General features: G+C 51.6%; 7 protein-coding genes across 7 annotated transcripts; 4 read left to right on the top strand and 3 right to left on the bottom strand.

Annotated features, from left to right (window-relative positions):
- Positions 1 to 452: 452 nt before the first annotated feature.
- CDC1 (putative lipid phosphatase CDC1) lies at positions 453 to 2,703 on the bottom strand (the record flags this gene model as incomplete). Its single annotated transcript, XM_076680850.1, has 4 exons — positions 453 to 1,376; positions 1,451 to 1,740; positions 1,812 to 2,161; positions 2,231 to 2,703. The coding sequence occupies 4 exons, from the start codon at positions 2,701 to 2,703 to the stop codon at positions 453 to 455; spliced, it is 2,037 nt and encodes a 678-aa protein (XP_076531996.1).
- A 409-nt stretch (positions 2,704 to 3,112) lies between these two features.
- On the top strand, positions 3,113 to 3,800 carry JCM15063_006233 (uncharacterized protein; the record flags this gene model as incomplete). The annotated part of the gene is made up of 2 exons (XM_076680851.1): positions 3,113 to 3,526; positions 3,603 to 3,800. The coding sequence occupies 2 exons, from the start codon at positions 3,113 to 3,115 to the stop codon at positions 3,798 to 3,800; spliced, it is 612 nt and encodes a 203-aa protein (XP_076531997.1).
- Positions 3,801 to 3,929: 129 nt separating this feature from the next.
- Positions 3,930 to 4,796, bottom strand: JCM15063_006234 (uncharacterized protein; the record flags this gene model as incomplete). The annotated part of the gene is made up of 4 exons (XM_076680852.1): positions 3,930 to 4,046; positions 4,249 to 4,414; positions 4,490 to 4,659; positions 4,746 to 4,796. 4 exons carry the CDS (start codon positions 4,794 to 4,796, stop codon positions 3,930 to 3,932), a joined length of 504 nt encoding a protein of 167 aa, XP_076531998.1.
- Positions 4,797 to 8,097: 3,301 nt separating this feature from the next.
- JCM15063_006235 (uncharacterized protein) lies at positions 8,098 to 9,890 on the top strand (the record flags this gene model as incomplete). The annotated part of the gene is made up of 7 exons (XM_076680853.1): positions 8,098 to 8,434; positions 8,512 to 8,520; positions 8,595 to 8,890; positions 8,973 to 9,042; positions 9,104 to 9,417; positions 9,495 to 9,513; positions 9,583 to 9,890. 7 exons carry the CDS (start codon positions 8,098 to 8,100, stop codon positions 9,888 to 9,890), a joined length of 1,353 nt encoding a protein of 450 aa, XP_076531999.1.
- Positions 9,891 to 10,373: 483 nt separating this feature from the next.
- Positions 10,374 to 11,981, top strand: SUA5 (threonylcarbamoyladenylate synthase; the record flags this gene model as incomplete). Its single annotated transcript, XM_076680854.1, has 1 exon — positions 10,374 to 11,981. The coding sequence occupies one exon, from the start codon at positions 10,374 to 10,376 to the stop codon at positions 11,979 to 11,981; it is 1,608 nt and encodes a 535-aa protein (XP_076532000.1).
- Positions 11,982 to 12,155: 174 nt separating this feature from the next.
- On the top strand, positions 12,156 to 13,252 carry JCM15063_006237 (urease accessory protein UreF; the record flags this gene model as incomplete). The annotated part of the gene is made up of 2 exons (XM_076680855.1): positions 12,156 to 12,849; positions 12,915 to 13,252. The coding sequence occupies 2 exons, from the start codon at positions 12,156 to 12,158 to the stop codon at positions 13,250 to 13,252; spliced, it is 1,032 nt and encodes a 343-aa protein (XP_076532001.1).
- A 219-nt stretch (positions 13,253 to 13,471) lies between these two features.
- On the bottom strand, positions 13,472 to 14,500 carry JCM15063_006238 (uncharacterized protein; the record flags this gene model as incomplete). Its single annotated transcript, XM_076680856.1, has 4 exons — positions 13,472 to 13,583; positions 13,658 to 13,799; positions 13,871 to 14,157; positions 14,226 to 14,500. The coding sequence occupies 4 exons, from the start codon at positions 14,498 to 14,500 to the stop codon at positions 13,472 to 13,474; spliced, it is 816 nt and encodes a 271-aa protein (XP_076532002.1).
- Positions 14,501 to 15,850: the final 1,350 nt, after the last annotated feature.

A 15,850-nucleotide genomic window follows, 5' to 3' on the forward strand; every position in this document is an offset into this window, starting at 1 on the left:
TGGACTGCTGGTAGAGTGTCATCCAAACAGACAGTGCAGTCGCTGACGAGGGCCCGACCGCGACTCACATGTTGCGAGGGACGGCCGCGACGACCCGAAACCATGATCCGCCTGTTCTCGATAGAAAGTGTGGGAAGAAACAGGTAAGGACACAAGAGTTCGGGTCTGTGCCGCTTCGCGAAGACGTACGCTTGGGGCACGTTCGTTGTGTCCCCGGACTTTCCGAAATGCACAAACCTGTTCCAGTAGCTCTTGCTCAAACACACGATAAGAGTCCGAAATCTCCAGCACTGTTGTTTCGAGCGCGAGGTGTCCATTCGCATCCCTGTCTCCAATGCGAGTGCAACTCGGAAGATTTTCCCAACAACTGCCGAAAACGCTCCATCGATGTAGCGAGAAAAGATCCGCGGTTTTGGGTCGAATAGCGTAGTATGAGCAAGAACGCCAACTGGCTACAGGATCCACTCGACCCACAGTGTGGTCACGATCCATACTCCGATTCCGATCGAACCAACCTCCCATAAGCTCTCGAGAGTTTCCTTGAAAGCTCTCGACAACCCTTTCCCTCGATTCCTCTGTGTACCTCCTCGTGATTTTCGTCGGTTGATCAGAGACGAGAATGGCCGCAATGCGAGTTCGAGAGGTTTCTTGAAAAGGATAAACAAAAGAGTTCGAAAGGATCGAGAGAGGTAACGACCGAATCGAAAGACGAGAGGGAGGAGCGAGTTGTGCGAGAGTCGATTCAAAAGTCTTGACAAGATTGTCGAAGATCTTGACGTTTCCTCGAGTGATGGAGAAGAGTAGGGTAGAGCTGGAGATGATGGATAGTCGAGAGTCGAAGCAGCTCCGTTCCAGTTCCACACTCTCGATACCCTCCGGATTTTTGAATTGCGTCTCTGTATCTCGTCCCAATCTTCCTCCTCTTCTTCCTCCGATTCCGAACTGTCATTCGAACCCGTCCTCGTCTTGTCCGTTCCGGCGAATCGAGACCCTCGCCGAGGAGGAGGAGCAGTGTTTGCGATTGGACCTTCATCTTCGTCCGGTCCGAGCGTGACCGAGTATCCCATTCCCACCGTTCCGTTCCCACTTCCAATCGTCGAGAACAGTTCATCTTCTTCTACTTCTTCCTTTTCGGTTTTCCGTCTCGTTCGATTCCGTTGCCGACGTTGTCTGCGTCGAGATCGTACCCAATGTTTCAAGACGACGAACATGTTGAGCGAGAAGAAATACAAGGCGAGAGCGAGGAACAAGGGTAGGTAGATGTACAGGTATGTCGAAAGTTGTGAAGGTAACAAACAAGAGCGTTCGTTCCATTGCGAGTCGTTTGCGAGTGAAACCAGAGTGTAGCCTGGACTTTTGATTCCCATCGTCATGGACTACGAGATAAATTCCTGATCAATCAATAGCCGAAGCGAGGCGACGAGAGAGATGTGCAAGAAGAGAGACTGACGAAAGATTTGACAGTCGTTTCTGTCAATGCTTGACCAGTCCGAGTTTGGAACCGTTCATGATTGACAAAACAGTAATCGTGATCGTCGCCACTAAACACTTTTTCGGGTTTGATTCGTGACAACACCCATTCGGTTTCGTGGAGTGGGACCAAGTTTTGGTATCCGGTTCCGAATCCGTCTCGAATCCCGTTCTCGAATCGATTGCTCTCACGTAGAGGACCACATGAAGTTCCTGGTGGTCTGTGCAAGGGTACATGCGTGAACAAGATTCGAGGCAAATGCTCGGTACCTTTGTTTTTCCCAATACAGTCAGATCTCGCGAGAAAGAAAGCAGAGAAAGAAAAAGAAGAAAGAACTTACTCGTTCCGAGGTCTTCGATCCACTGTTTAAACTCGGAGAATTGACCTCCATCGGTAGTCCAGAATTCAGGTTCGAGGAGGGCCAAACTGTCGATCCAAACAATTTCCCATCCTGGATGCCATTCAGTCGTCGAACCGTACAGTGAACCTCGTCCTGCGAAAAAGTGTTGAAACAACTCTCTCGAAGCGTTCGAGGATGATGTCGCAAGAGGGTGTAACGGCAGGTCATGGTTTCCGACGACATGAATGACCGGTACGGGAGGATCCAATTCGGTTGGACTCGAGTGAGATGTTCGATGTTGACGTGGTACTGGAAACATCAAGTGGAATTTGTTGCTGAACATTTCATATCTTTTTTGTTTCACTCGAACGTGTAATCAGTAGGAAGATTCAAGATACAGTTTTGAATGTACAACCTACTGTCGAGGGTCCATATCTCTTCCATTGTCCAACAAGTCACCGTTCCAGACAATGCCATCAATCGGCGCCCGATTCGTTTGCTTCGTGACAAAGTACCAACTCTTCTTCATAAACAGGTTCGAAACCTTGATCGCGAACCAATTCAAGATTGGATTTCTTCCGGGGTAGCTGAGTTCAAGATCTTGCAATTGAGGGTCGGTCACGATCAACAGGTTGAACGCGCTGGTTGATGTCGAGGATGGTACAGAAGGGAACGAGCACTTTGACGTGTAATAGTAGAACGATCCAAATTCGAACCAGAGGACGACGAGTCCGATCCCGATTCGCAACGCGATGACTAACGTCGACGAGAGAGCTTTCGGGACCAATTTTCGAGGGGTTGAACGAGTCGGTGCAGGCGAGAGCGGCAGGTGCGACAAGAGAGACGGGGATCTGATCGACGGTGAGCGCCCACCCGGGGCTGGTCGATACATCCCTTCCACGCTCTGTTACCTACTATGTACCAAGTCGAGTCAGGTCGGTCGTCAAGCGCGAGATAGAGAAAGAGAAAGGATCGGAATCCGCAGCAAGGGGAACGAGCCAACGCAACGTACTCGGCTCACTTGGAGCTGAGAAGCACTTGATGGTCTACTCGATAGACTTGGATCGCCGTCGACAGCGTGAGATGATCGTCTCGGATAGCGAGAGGAGAGTGTACGACGTTACGTTGCTCTTTCAGTCTCTCTTTCTCTCTTTCTTGTCCCCCACTAGGTCCCCGAACCGTCTAATTCGAAGGCTCACAGAGGATTGCCGATCGCCGAGCTTCGACCCGATATCTAAACTCGAGTGTGCGCCCTCTGTTCGTCTCAATCTCGAGCCCCTATCTTGCGTTCAACTTTCGGCATGTCTTCCTCCGCCTCTTCCTCGACATCGTCAGCTCCTCCACTCCTCGGCACTCCGTACCTTCAATCTCAGTCGACGACAACTACTCGGATCACTCCATCTTTGTGTTCGAACTTGACCCAGTTCAAACGATTGATCGCTCAATCACGGACACTCGACGATGCGATCACGACTCGGTTGAATCGACAATCGGCATTGAGTTCGAATCGACTCGAACGAGGGTGTGACGAGGTGTGGAGAGAGTTGCGAGAACGTTGGACCGAGAGGAACGAAGTTTTGACTTATTGCGATCAAGCTCTCGGTGCGACGAACCCGGTCGATCTCGAATCGAACCAAGGAACGCGTATCGAAATTGGGTTGAGTGCAGACAAGGGACAATTGGGTCGAGGGAGGTCTACCGTACAAGATCTCAAAGTGAGGATTTCTCTTGCTCTTCCACTACCTCGTAGACTTTCCAGAACACTGATCCAGAGTCTTGTGTTTGAAACAGAGACAACAATTACAGATGGAGTTTTCGACTGAACGAATCATTCGACATCGCACGCTCGACCTCTTGTTGTCGAAATGTCCGCACCTCGTACCCGACTCGACAGTAGAAGTACCTCGTGCGATTGGAGAGGTCGAGCTCGAACAAGAACGGACTAGGAGACGAGGTCGGGACGAACGAGGTTCGGTCCGATGGGCTTAGAAAGCAACCCATCGACAAAGAGAAGAACTCTGCCAACCTCAGCCGAAACAATCACAAAGATTTGAAAGATGGGTACAACAAATATTGCAATATCGAAAAGTAGTCATCTCGAAAGAGAATCGAGTCAAATCAAATCACCATTCCTACACCTGCTGTCAAACCTCCGAGGACCGCCATGACTCCCATACCAAAGACCGAACGATCTACTGTTGCCGTGATGATAGAGTTTCGGTTGGCAGCAGCGGTCTGTGAATCGGGACGCAGAAAGGATCTCAGCTCTACTCGCTCTGGTGGCCGATTTCTGCTTGGCCTCGACATTCTTTCACTTTCTTCCCACCTCAAATTTCAGCTCAACGCCACTCTTCCAAATGCTGTGGGTTCCACCTTGCCCGCGACAGAAAACACCCGAAAGTGAAAGTAGAAAGGGAGAACTTTTACAAGGGCGTACCTGCAAGTTGGTAGGGTCAGGTACGAGTCCCGTCGATCCTCCCGCTCCACCTCGACTCGCAGGAATGTTGGAATTAGTGATGTTTCCGGTCGGTTGCACGGTCGACTGTGCAGCCGTGTACGTGAACGTGTCGGACAAGTAAGGTCCGTTTGCGACCGTGATCACCCTAGACACATAAAACATCATCGTGAGTCTCGAGATACGATAGACGATGTAGAATAGAGGGAAGAAAGACTCTTACGATCCAGGGATTGGAGATTCGCCAGTTGCGGGAGGTGTGAACGTATTCGAAATGGTGAAATACGGAACTGAAGTAGGGGTCGAAACCGTAACGGATACCAACCCGGAAGTAGACGAGAGAGGTGTCGAAGAGAGATCGATTGAAGTGCGTGAGGATGAAGATTGGGCAAGCTGGGTTGCGATCGAAGGTGATGGAGAAAACCGTGGTCAGGAAGAGGTCGACTAGGTGGGGGCTGCAAGCCGGGAAGCGGTCTTACAACACTCAGACTCGATCCAATGAGAAACAGTAGTCGAGCGATTCGTAGCATGCTGTGAAGCGGTTGAGACGAGAGGGCTAGTGGGAATTTGTATCGGCGAAATGGGGCGGCGGGGAAGTGCCGACCGGCGAGGTGGCGAGGTCAAATTCGATCACAGCCCCTGTCTTTCCTTCAGCCCCTCTCCTCGAGCTTGTACTTGCTCCAGATCAAGTCTCTCGAGGGGCACGTTTATACCTTCTTGCAAGTTGTACACTTTCCTCATGATTCCCCAGGAGACATACGGCGAGTAGGGGGGTTTGAGCGCGAGAGCGGGGCTCAACGTACCGCGATCAATTCTCGACTCTGAACGCTTGTCGCTTCCTAGATCCTCGGTCGAAGAGCTATGGCAGTTCTACCTACAAAGGAGAGCGGTCGCTCGTTTCGAACTTGGCTGCAGCTCATCACGCTCCAAACCAAGCATCTCGGCCAGCGTCGCCCGCTTGCCGATGATGGCCCTCGAGTGCGAGACCGCCGGAGAACGTGGATGTATTTGAACCAAGTGCAACCTTTTAGAGCTCCAGCTCGTTCTGGAGGTCGGGCACAAGCTTCCTCCTCGTTGACCGCCTTGACCGTTTCGAAATCTTCTGCCACCAGACGAATGCCGGACAATTCGGCACCACGAACCGAGTAAGGTAGTATTGGAGGTGAATGGTCTACGGGACTAGATTAATTGCAAAGTGTTTGGGTTATGACGCTGCCCCGGCCTGAACCTATTATTTTCATTTATACTGTTCATCATGAGAACGGCTCTCGAGCTCAGGTTTTTGTTCAATCCGCCTGAACGACAGCTCACGAAACTGCTCTCAGGTGTCTCTAGACATCAATTGCAACTGCTGAATAAGATTACACGAGATCGCTTTCGGTCTACCAGAATATCGCGATCCGAGCCCTTCGACCGAGAATTTCCGCGGACGAGCCCAGATCCTCTCTCTCTTCCAGGTTACCCTCTCTCCACACCCCTCACCACAAGCAGCAGACCGAAGATACAACCGCTCACATGCCTCGATACAGGCACCCGGGCGGCCTTCCACGGCCATACAAATGTTACTTTTGCAAGGCAGATCACCCCAGTCCCGGGGTGAGTATCTGCTAGTTTTCTCGATTTGAGAGTCGATTCCCTGTTGTTCGCCCATTATTTTAGGCCATGTACGAGCATCACCGCAAAATGCACAGGGGTGACAACAAAGACGCCTCAAGCTCGAAAATTGGGTGGAAAAAATGTCCAGACTGTCAATTTGCGTGGCCAACTAATACGCCTACTGAGATCGGCAACCATAAAGACGACTGTTCCGGGAAGCCAGTGAAGCAGAATGAGGATTCTCCCTTCCAACTAGTGGGATGCGGCATCCTGGTTCGCAAAGTGAGCAACGCGCCTCCTTAGTGACTACCGCATGCGGCAGTTGACAAGCTAAACTTTGACGACGTCAGGGGGTTGAGCAGACAAAGTGGAAGACATTCGCACGACATGCGGGACTCATGGAGGCCCTCAGTAAAGCGACTGAAGGCGATGTCAACATGGAGATTCGTCGCCAGGCCCTCGCCGCTGGCGGTTTGGTCGTCAGTTCCCGCTGAGGCGTCACCTGCTACACGTTTTTGACGCTCGGCAGTTCTTGACGTTCCTGTACTTACGCCCTTTTCGGTTCTGCCTGACAGCCCCTTCAACGCTCGGGCCAATCTTTCCCTTCTGGATCCATCCCCTCAGCCTCGATGTCCGATGGGCACCCGCCGACGACGTCACGTTGGCAATCCGAGCAGGCGAGCTCTTCTGGCTCCTATGTTGCCGGCGCACCTCGTCAGGCCTCGTCAAGTTCCGCTTTCGGCGCGGAGAGGCGTGGGCCTCGTGAAGATTATCCACAAGTCTTTGCTCCTGGAGGGCAGGGAGAGTTGCAACCCCCTGTCGTCCCACACCCACGCAATGACGGATCTTCTTTACAGAATTCGCACACCTCGGGCTGGGCTGGGCCCGGAATGCTGGGGCTAGACGTTGTACACGCGCACTCGAACGGACCATACGCAAACCACTATCCACAAATCTTTGCTCATGCAGCGTCGCCTCTCGTTTCACACCATGCCGGATCTTCTTTTCAAAATCCGTACACCTCGGGCTGGGCTGGGCTCGAGACCTCTGGGCTAGGCGGTACACCCGCGCTTTCGCACGGATCTCACTCAATTCCTCATCCGTTCCAAGGTTACAACTCTCATGCAGACGCTCGCTCGGAGTCATTCCATGACGCTCGGGACAGAATCTTTCAGTCTGACCCTGTCGCCCAGTCTTGGCATGCTAGCGTCATAGGGTACGTAGATAGGCCCTTCTCGCAATTGCTGCATGCTCGACATTGACCTGCGATGGGAAACCATAGACAACACCCAGCAACGCTCACGGACGCACAAGCCGCAGTACAGTTCTCGTTTGCACCACATGATCCTGGTTATCATCATCCACAGATCCTTGTTCCTGAAGCATCGCAACCCCCTGTCTCCTTACACAATGACGGATACTTTTCTCAAGATCCGCACCTCTCGTGGTGGGCTGCGCCCGGACCTCCGGGGCTAGACGATACACACGCGCTTTCGAACGGACACTACGCAAATGTTGAACCGCTTCAAGGTCGCCACCCTCATGCACACGCTCATCAGGAGCATTACGCCCCCCACGGATTTTCTCAATTTGCACCCGGTCCCCAGTGATTCGCGGCGGACGTCCAGTACCGTCTGCCAGCGGCACAGGGTACGTAAATGTCTTCTTCTCGCGATTGCTGCATGATTCGACATTGACCTGCGATGGTACTCCACAGACAAGTAGACCCGGTCGACGAAAATTTTCCGTTTCAGAACTACTGCGATGCTGGTAACGGATTGTAGCACTTGTACACCACGTGACTTTGATAGTTGGTTCGAATCGCGATTCAGTCCGAGAAACTTGTGAAAAACTTCGTACACCCCAAAAGCCTCCCAAAACTTCAAAACTATCGTGTTGAATCGATGTTGTTCGGGTAGTGAGCTCGTGAAGAAGAAGCTGTTATACCTCGAACCTCGATTGACCGTGCCCCGTCGTTTCGTTCCATTTTTTGCTCTAGGATCCCCTTGATCCTTCAGCTTGTGCTTCTACCCGACTTCGTTTGCGCCCTCTACCTGCGGTCAAGGCCAATTAATCCAAAAAATAATGACGAGGAAAGGCTCGTCAGGAGGCCAGTCATCGACGATTCCCGCGCCCGCGTCTCCTTCATTTACCGCGGTGAAAACGACAAACACCCCCTCGCTGTTTACGATCTCTCTTCATTCTCCTTCTCTTGCTTGTCACTGAATCGTTAAGATGGAGGAGCCTCAACTCCGTCAGCGCTATAGTACCAGAGTGCCAAGTCAAGCCGATGCTCCTGTCACGCACCTCGAGTCGACTTTTCCCGCTTTCGTCCCTCCGTCGTACACGATCAAGGAGCTCCTCGGCGTGATCCCTCCCCACTGTTTCGACCGTTCTGCTCTTCGTTCGTCGCTGTACGTTCTGGGTGATCTCGTCTTGATGATCACCTTGGGACTTGGGATCGCCTTTTTCGACCACAAACTCTCCTTCGAACATCAAATGTACAAGTGGATCGGCTGGTCTACCTACTGGATCGTACAGAGCTGGGTGATGACTGGAATCTGGGTTCTCGGTACGCAGCATATTCTTGTGCTCGATCCTCTTTTTTTTTCTCGTCCGCGGAATTAATCAATTCGTTTCTCCCTCCAGGCCACGAATGTAAACTTCGAGCTCTCTCTTACTCTCGATATCGCGGAGAGACGAAGGCTTGACGCGTAGACTATCTGCCACAGGTGGTCATCAAGCGTTTTCCACTTCAAAGACTGTCAACAACGCCGTCGGGATCGTGTTGCACTCTTTTCTGCTCGTCCCGTACCATTCGTGGAGGATCTCTCATGCTCGACACCATGCCGCGACGGGTCACATGGATCGCGACCAAGTATTTGTTCCGAGACTTTTGTCGCAGCGTCGTCCAGACGAGCAGAAGCAGAATGACGAGAAGAGGACACATTTTCGAGACGGAGTCGAGCTGGAAGAGTTGCTTGAAGACGCTCCTCTTTACAAACTCGTCACTCTCGTCGGACAACAGGTGCGGTCATGATCTCTTTGACGCTCTCTACGACCTCGAGTGAAAGCTAAGGAGACCGACACACGCTACGGTCACGTGACAGCTCCTCGGCTGGCCCTTGTACTTGATCATGAATGCTTCTGGTCAAAAGTCGTATCCTGCTTGGACCAATCGTGAGTCTGAAAAGCCCCACATCGCAAAAATTCACGTTTGATGTCGCAAATTTTTCGATAGATTTCAACCCGTCCTCGATCATTTTCGACCGTCGCCATCGAATCTCGGTGCTCATGTCCGACATTGCTCTGATCATCACGCTCGTCCTCATGACCCTGTTCACCAATGTGTTTTGGAACGGAAGTTTGACCGAGTTCATCAAGTACTACGGAATTCCTTACCTCCTGGTGAACCATTGGCTCGTCATGATTACGTTTTTGCAGCACACGGACTCGAGGTTGCCACACTATCGTCAACCCGAATGGACCTTTGTTCGAGGCGCGTTGTGTACGATCGATCGTCAATTCCTCGGTCCGGTTGGAACTTGGTTACTCGTGCGTTCGAGAGCCGTCTTCAATTTCTACAAGGAAGATGAGGAATTTTGCTGATTCTTGTGTACACAATCCAATAGCACGGGATCGCTGAAACCCGTCAGGCAAAATTTCCACACTCATTTCGTGATCATGTGTCTGACGACGAGTTTTTGAGCTCAAAAAAAGATACCCTGCATCACGTCTGCTCCAAGATCCCTCATTATCACGCAGACGAGGCGACTGTAGCCCTCTCGACCTATCTCTCAAAAACCGGACAATACCACTGGACGAACGAGAACGTGTTTCGCTCCTTGTGGAGGTCGTACTCGGAATGCAGGTTTGTCGATATCCAAGGAGACATCGTCATGTACCGCGATGCGTTCGGACGTTGCAGGAGGGCAATCGACTTGAGTCGCTCTGGTGTCTGTTCGGACTCGGGAGTTGACCTGAAAATTCCTCAAGAAATGTTAGAAGAGGAAGACGAGGAGGAGTAGACCGCAATCGATTGAGAGTCGAGTGTGCTTAGTAGCTTTTCTGGTTCAGTTTTGCCTTCCGTTCTGTTTTAGATTCGATGCACGTTCATCAGTACCCCCTTTGCTGGCAATTAGTAGATTCAGAAGCTTTCATGATTCGAAGAAGCAAATGACGGGGAGAATCGAGAGACAGGGGGCGTGATGACAAATGATCGGCAGCGGCCGCGGGCAGGAAAAGTTTCTGTTATATCTTCTCTGCACCAGATCAATCAACACTACACAGGATCGCGCCTCTTCTTGAATCACTTGACGCAGAGACAGACGATTCCCCCACAGATCTGACCTGTGAGTACGCGTAGCCATAAACCAGGATCCACTCGAATCTGGCTTTGGCCGGCTCTCGTCCTCTCCATCAGGGGCTTGCTGACCCGTGTACAATCATGAACAGGAGAGTGAATGATCAGAAGCAGTATTGGGCCAAGTCTCCGCTTCCTCACTCGCAGCATGTCGTCCCGTTCAGCATCGCCGATCGCATCCACCTCTTCCTCTTCAACTCGCTCTCCAATGCACTCGAATCCAGGCGAGCCTCCCGCAGTCGCTCAACTTCTCTCGACTGATTCGCCCTCGACCCTGACCGAGTCCCTCGAAACTGCATCTCGCCTCTTGCACTCGCATTTACCTGTCGCATTCCCGACCGAGACTGTATACGGGTTGGGCGCATCGGCACTGTCGTCCACTGCAGTCAAACGCATCTTTGAAGCAAAAGGCAGACCCAGTGATAATCCGCTCATCGTCCATGTCGGTTCGAAAGAAATGTTGCACAACCTCTTGCCTCGACGACGACGACGACGATCTCGACTTGGAAAAGACAAACAACCAGCGTCAAAAGAGGATGAAGATATTGTCGTGACTGGCATGAACGAAATGTACGAGAGGTTGATGGACACGTTCTGGCCGGGACCTCTCTCGTTCGTGTTCAACCTCGAACAGACAACTCGCCCCTCCTCTTCTTCCTCTCCATCGAGCGAATCCGAAGATGAAATCATCGATCCAGTGTGGACCGTCGCTCCCGAAGTCACTGCGAACCGACCATCCTTGTGCGTGCGAATGCCGTCGCATCCGCTCGCGCTCCGACTGCTTCAGCACTCGAACCTGCCTCTCGCGGCACCTTCGGCAAACTTGTCGAGTCGACCTTCTCCGACGAGCGCTCGACACGTGATGAATGATCTTGGGACTGGAAGAGGAATCGGGGCTGTCATCGATGGAGGAGATTGCGAGGTCGGCGTCGAGAGTACCGTGGTCGATTACGTCGAACCTGTACACCCTGGGGGTCGGGGTCAGGTCAGGGTTTTGAGAGCTGGAGGAGTTTCAGCTGAAGCGATCGAAGAATGTTTGCGACAAGCTGGACTGGTCGATGATTCACCTCTTTCAACCACCACGACGAAACCGAACAATCGTGGAAACGTTCAAGTGTATTCGAGGGATTTCCAATCGGCGCAACTCGAATCGAACCCTACGACTCCAGGCATGAAGTACAAGCACTACTCGCCGGGCAACTCGAAAGTGATCCTCGTGAAACCGGTCAAGAACAACAAGTTCCTCCCAAGTCTACAAGAACTCGTACAATTGTCGGCGTTGACTCAAAGCAAAGAAGGACGAAAGTTCAGAGTTGGATTGATGTTGCTCGATCAAACTCTTCCCCACTTACTCGAATCTCCTGCTCCTCCTTCATCCTCGACGTCTTCGACGACGGATCCAATCAGAGTTCACCTCTCGGAACCTCCTGCATCATTGTTTGCCCAGTTGACCGACAACGAAGAATCGAACCTGCCGACGCTCGCTTCTATCGAAACCTGGTCACTCTCGCTCGGATCAACCCCTCAAGACGCAGCTCGCAGGTTGTTTGCCGGTCTGAGGTACTTTGATTCAATGCCACTCTCAAGTACAACCACGACGGATTCTGAACCGCAGGCTGAACAAGGAGGGGAAGGAGTCGATTTGATCCTGGTCGAATGCGTCGAGGAAAAAGAGGTTGGTTTGGCAGTGATGGAACGAGCGAGGAAAGCGGCGGGAGGGATCGAACGAGGTGGAGAGATGGAGTTTGCCATCTAGAATCGAAGCCGTATTGCATTCTATTGGTTTTTGACAAGTAATCTATATATTTGATCGAGATGAGACATTTCGGATTCTGCGACTGCGGCTTATTGTCTCTTTCATCTCTCGATTCCACGGCTCGATACACGACGAAGTACCCTCGACTAAGAACCGATAAGGGGTTCATCTGCGATGAACGAATCAGATCCTGCGCCGAAACAACCCGACACGTGTTCGACCTTGCGTTCCGCTCTTGTGCCTCATGTCGAGCGAGATGACCCAGACGAGGACATGGAAGAGTACCTCCTCCTACTCCTGTCCGACTCGAACCTTCCAACTGGAGGCTTTGTCGCTTCGTCCGGATTAGAAAGTTTCACTCAACATGGTTACCTCTCGAACCACCAGCACGGCCACACGAATTCTTCCTCGTCGGGAAGTCAAAGTGACGCAAAAGGTGACGTCGAACAAGGGTTGGTCGAGTTTGTCAAGATGAGTCTCGACAATTATTCGAAATTGAATGGAGACATTGTCAAACGCGCGTTCGATGCCGTCGAGACGTTCAAGTCGCATTCGGATCAAAAGGGGAAAGCAAAAGAAGACCCGGAACAACGGGCGTTGGAAGAATTGTTTCGAACGGACCGATTGTGTCAAGAGATGATCTTGAACAAGGTTGCGAAACGAGCTTCGATCGCTCAGGGCAACGCACTCTTGTCCCTGTACTCGAGAGCTTTGGCACCTTCATTATCGCAGCCAGATCAGGATCTGGGACTCGCAAGGTTGGTCGAGAAGATTAGGAGCGAAGTGAGGAAAGGGACCGAAGGAGGATGGTGTGGACACCAGAGTACGAGTTTCGGGATCGTCATGGCTGCAGTGAACCTCTCGTTACGTATGTTCCCGCTCGATGTTCGCCTCCTGATCGACCCTGTCTGACCCACCTCTCTTGAGATTCAGATCGCTCGATTCACCTGTTCCTGTTTCTACACGCTCGTTCAATCCTGTCGTCGGCTGTCAGGTTGAACGTTGTCGGCCCTTACTCGGCCCACAAATTACTTTTGTGGCAGATCCGACCACTCGTTCAGACCGCCACTCGCGAAACTCTCGATCGACTCTCTAGCTCGAATACCACTGGAATGGATCTCGAAGAAGGAGATTGGTGGGACAATGATGAAGACTGGGCATTCTTGAAAGAGGGTCAAGGAAGAACAGAGGAGCCAGTGACGACTTGGCCAATAGGAGAGATAGTCGTCGGCAGGCACGATCAGCTGTTTACCAAGGTCTTTAATAGTTGATTCGACTATTCCCGAAGAGTCGCGTTACGATTCGTAGAAGCAGTTCGTCTCGTCGGTAATTAGTTCATCTCGTCGAGAAGCATCATCGGTTCGTGAAAAGTCAATGAGCAGTAGGGAAATGGGAATTCTCTCCGATCGAACCGAGCTTGAGTGGTTCTTGTGTTGCTCTGACGAGCAAAGGTCATCTCGCCACCATCTAGTATTGCGCAGAGTCATGTCCTACTCGAGAGTGAATGTCGGATTGTGACGCGAATATTCCCGTTTGATCTCGGCAACGAAATCTCCGACTTCATGGCCGATCGAGCAGTCTTTCCATACTCCGTCGTGTACGCTGCATCCAACCATTAGTTCGAGGTCAAACTTCATGATTGACGGGATGCAACAGAAGCGGTCAAGAAAGCTCACCAAACTTTGCGTTCGTTAATCATGATTGTGCAGCTCTTCTCGATTGCGAGCTTGTTCGATCTCGCAACGCTCTTTTTGAACAACCGTGCTCCTTGTGAGTCGCTCGAATCTTGAGCGCATTCCTCCATGGCCGTCGTCCATTCTATGAAAGCAGCAGAAGCGGTTTCGTCAATAATGCCTTTAGAGTTCAGCAAGACAGGGTCCGAGACTCACCTCGGCCGACAACTTTGGCACATGTGCGTGCTGTCGAAAGATCTCCAATCTTGTCCCGTTTTCCATAGTTCATGCATTGCACGAAATTCCACCAATCTTTCCATTCTCCGTGAGCCTTCTTGGCGGTCGTTTCAAGCTCGATTTCTCCGTTAGCGCTCGCCGGGCTCTTTGATGACCAATGTGCAGCGGCACACAGTTGTTGAACGTTCCCGTGACACTCGGAAGGACCGTGTAAGCACACGAGATCACCGTACGTTCTCTCCTCCTTTCGTGCGGTCGCGTTCTCCCTGAACAGCTCTTGCGAACTCTTTAGTCAATCCAAGCTTGGATATCGAACTCATTTTCGAGAACTCACTTGGCGAGGTAGATCAGTTCGAGGTTGACAAGATCTCCTACTACTCGTTTCCCCCCTGTCTTGTCGATTCGAGTGTCGAGTACCCGATCAATGAGAGTCTCACAGATCTCGGCATCAGGACATTTCGACATGGCTCCGAGGGACAACGGCACGAGTCGAGTGGAATTCGAAGTTGGGTCGATTCGATCTCGAGCAGGAACATGAAACGGGAGCTGATCGAGTGGACTCGCGAAGGCGCATGCTACGAAAGTCAGCAGGACGATCGATGGAAGCATGCTGATTGAGCTGGCGGCGACGAGGGCGATAGCAATCAAGCGAGAGAGAATGACGCAATGATGTGGGGGCCAAACACGAGCTTTCGTGGTCGACTGCAGGCGAGGAGGGACGTCGCTCGATCAGATGGGTGTAGTCGTGGTCTTGACGTCGAGGAACAATCACGAAAGAGAATCGACCAGGAACTCGCGCAATACCGAAATCGACCAAGCCGGATGTGATTCGAGTGCACTGATATTTCCAGACGTTATCAAAGACAAAGAATACGTTGTTGGCACAGATTCTGCTTCCTCAGCAGACAGACTCAGATTGGCCTGCGAGCGACGACATCGTATTCGGTTGGAGCACGATTCTTTTGGTCCCTGTCGACCTATGGATTACTCTGTTATTCACCGAGAATGCGGTAGAGCTCGAAAGTGAATACTTCGCCAAAACGGACCTTCGCTTTTGCCTCCTCTGCTTCTTTCTGCTCCAGTTCCAAGCTGAGAATGCCGTTTAACCTAAAAAAGAAGGTCAGACTCACGAGAATGAGATAGACATCGTGTATGCATTCGTTCTGGACGAGAGAACATCAGCATTACTTCACGAGTGCCAATCACCATATGTTCAAACGCACGAGAGTCGCCTCGGACATCTTCAAATTGATTGTGATGCTCGACCATGCTTTAACTCAGTCGATGAGCTTTTCCAGCATTGTCATGACAAGCAGTGCGAATGACGCTTCACTACCCCACGCAGGGTACTCGTTCAAGAGTTCTACCCACATGTGGTCTTTCACCGAGTCATACTGATCTTTGATGCGTTGCGAGTGCCTGTTCAGCATACCTTGCGCTGCTTCGCTCATTCGCTTCCTCAAGGCGCTGTAGAGCCACTGCCTATGCCTCTGGAAGAGCTCGAAGGTGTATACCCTGGGGAAGCTGTTCTCGCCCAGGAAGCGCAGGTGATCCACCTGAAAGAGACGTGACGTGCACCTTTGAGCACCTCTGCGAAAAGATAACGCGTGAGGTAGAACACGAACGAGGCAGGTGTTCAATCGCTTCTCTTGACCAGGGTGCCGGTGAAAGGCATGTAAGACCAGTCCACGAATGCGCTCCCTCACAACCGCCTGCACAGGAATATTCTAGCTTGTCGAAATCTTCCTTAGGCAGGAAGAGCTTACAATTCTCGCAAAGTAAACCAAACCCGGATTGGTGCGGAAGTCAACGACGATATTTGCCAGGATCGACGTAATGATTGACAAGATCTTTCTGCCAAACTGATCAGTCGTTTCGTTGAGCTGGTTCCAGTCGGCAATAGTCGCTGCCGACAAGAACTTCGACAAGCTTGCGAGGGCCACCCCAGCCAGCGGTTGA

This window comes from Sporobolomyces koalae (assembly GCF_050403365.1).
Source record: "Sporobolomyces koalae JCM15063 DNA, S_koalae_JCM15063T_v1_ctg47, whole genome shotgun sequence".
NCBI classification, from domain to species: domain Eukaryota; kingdom Fungi; phylum Basidiomycota; class Microbotryomycetes; order Sporidiobolales; family Sporidiobolaceae; genus Sporobolomyces; species Sporobolomyces koalae.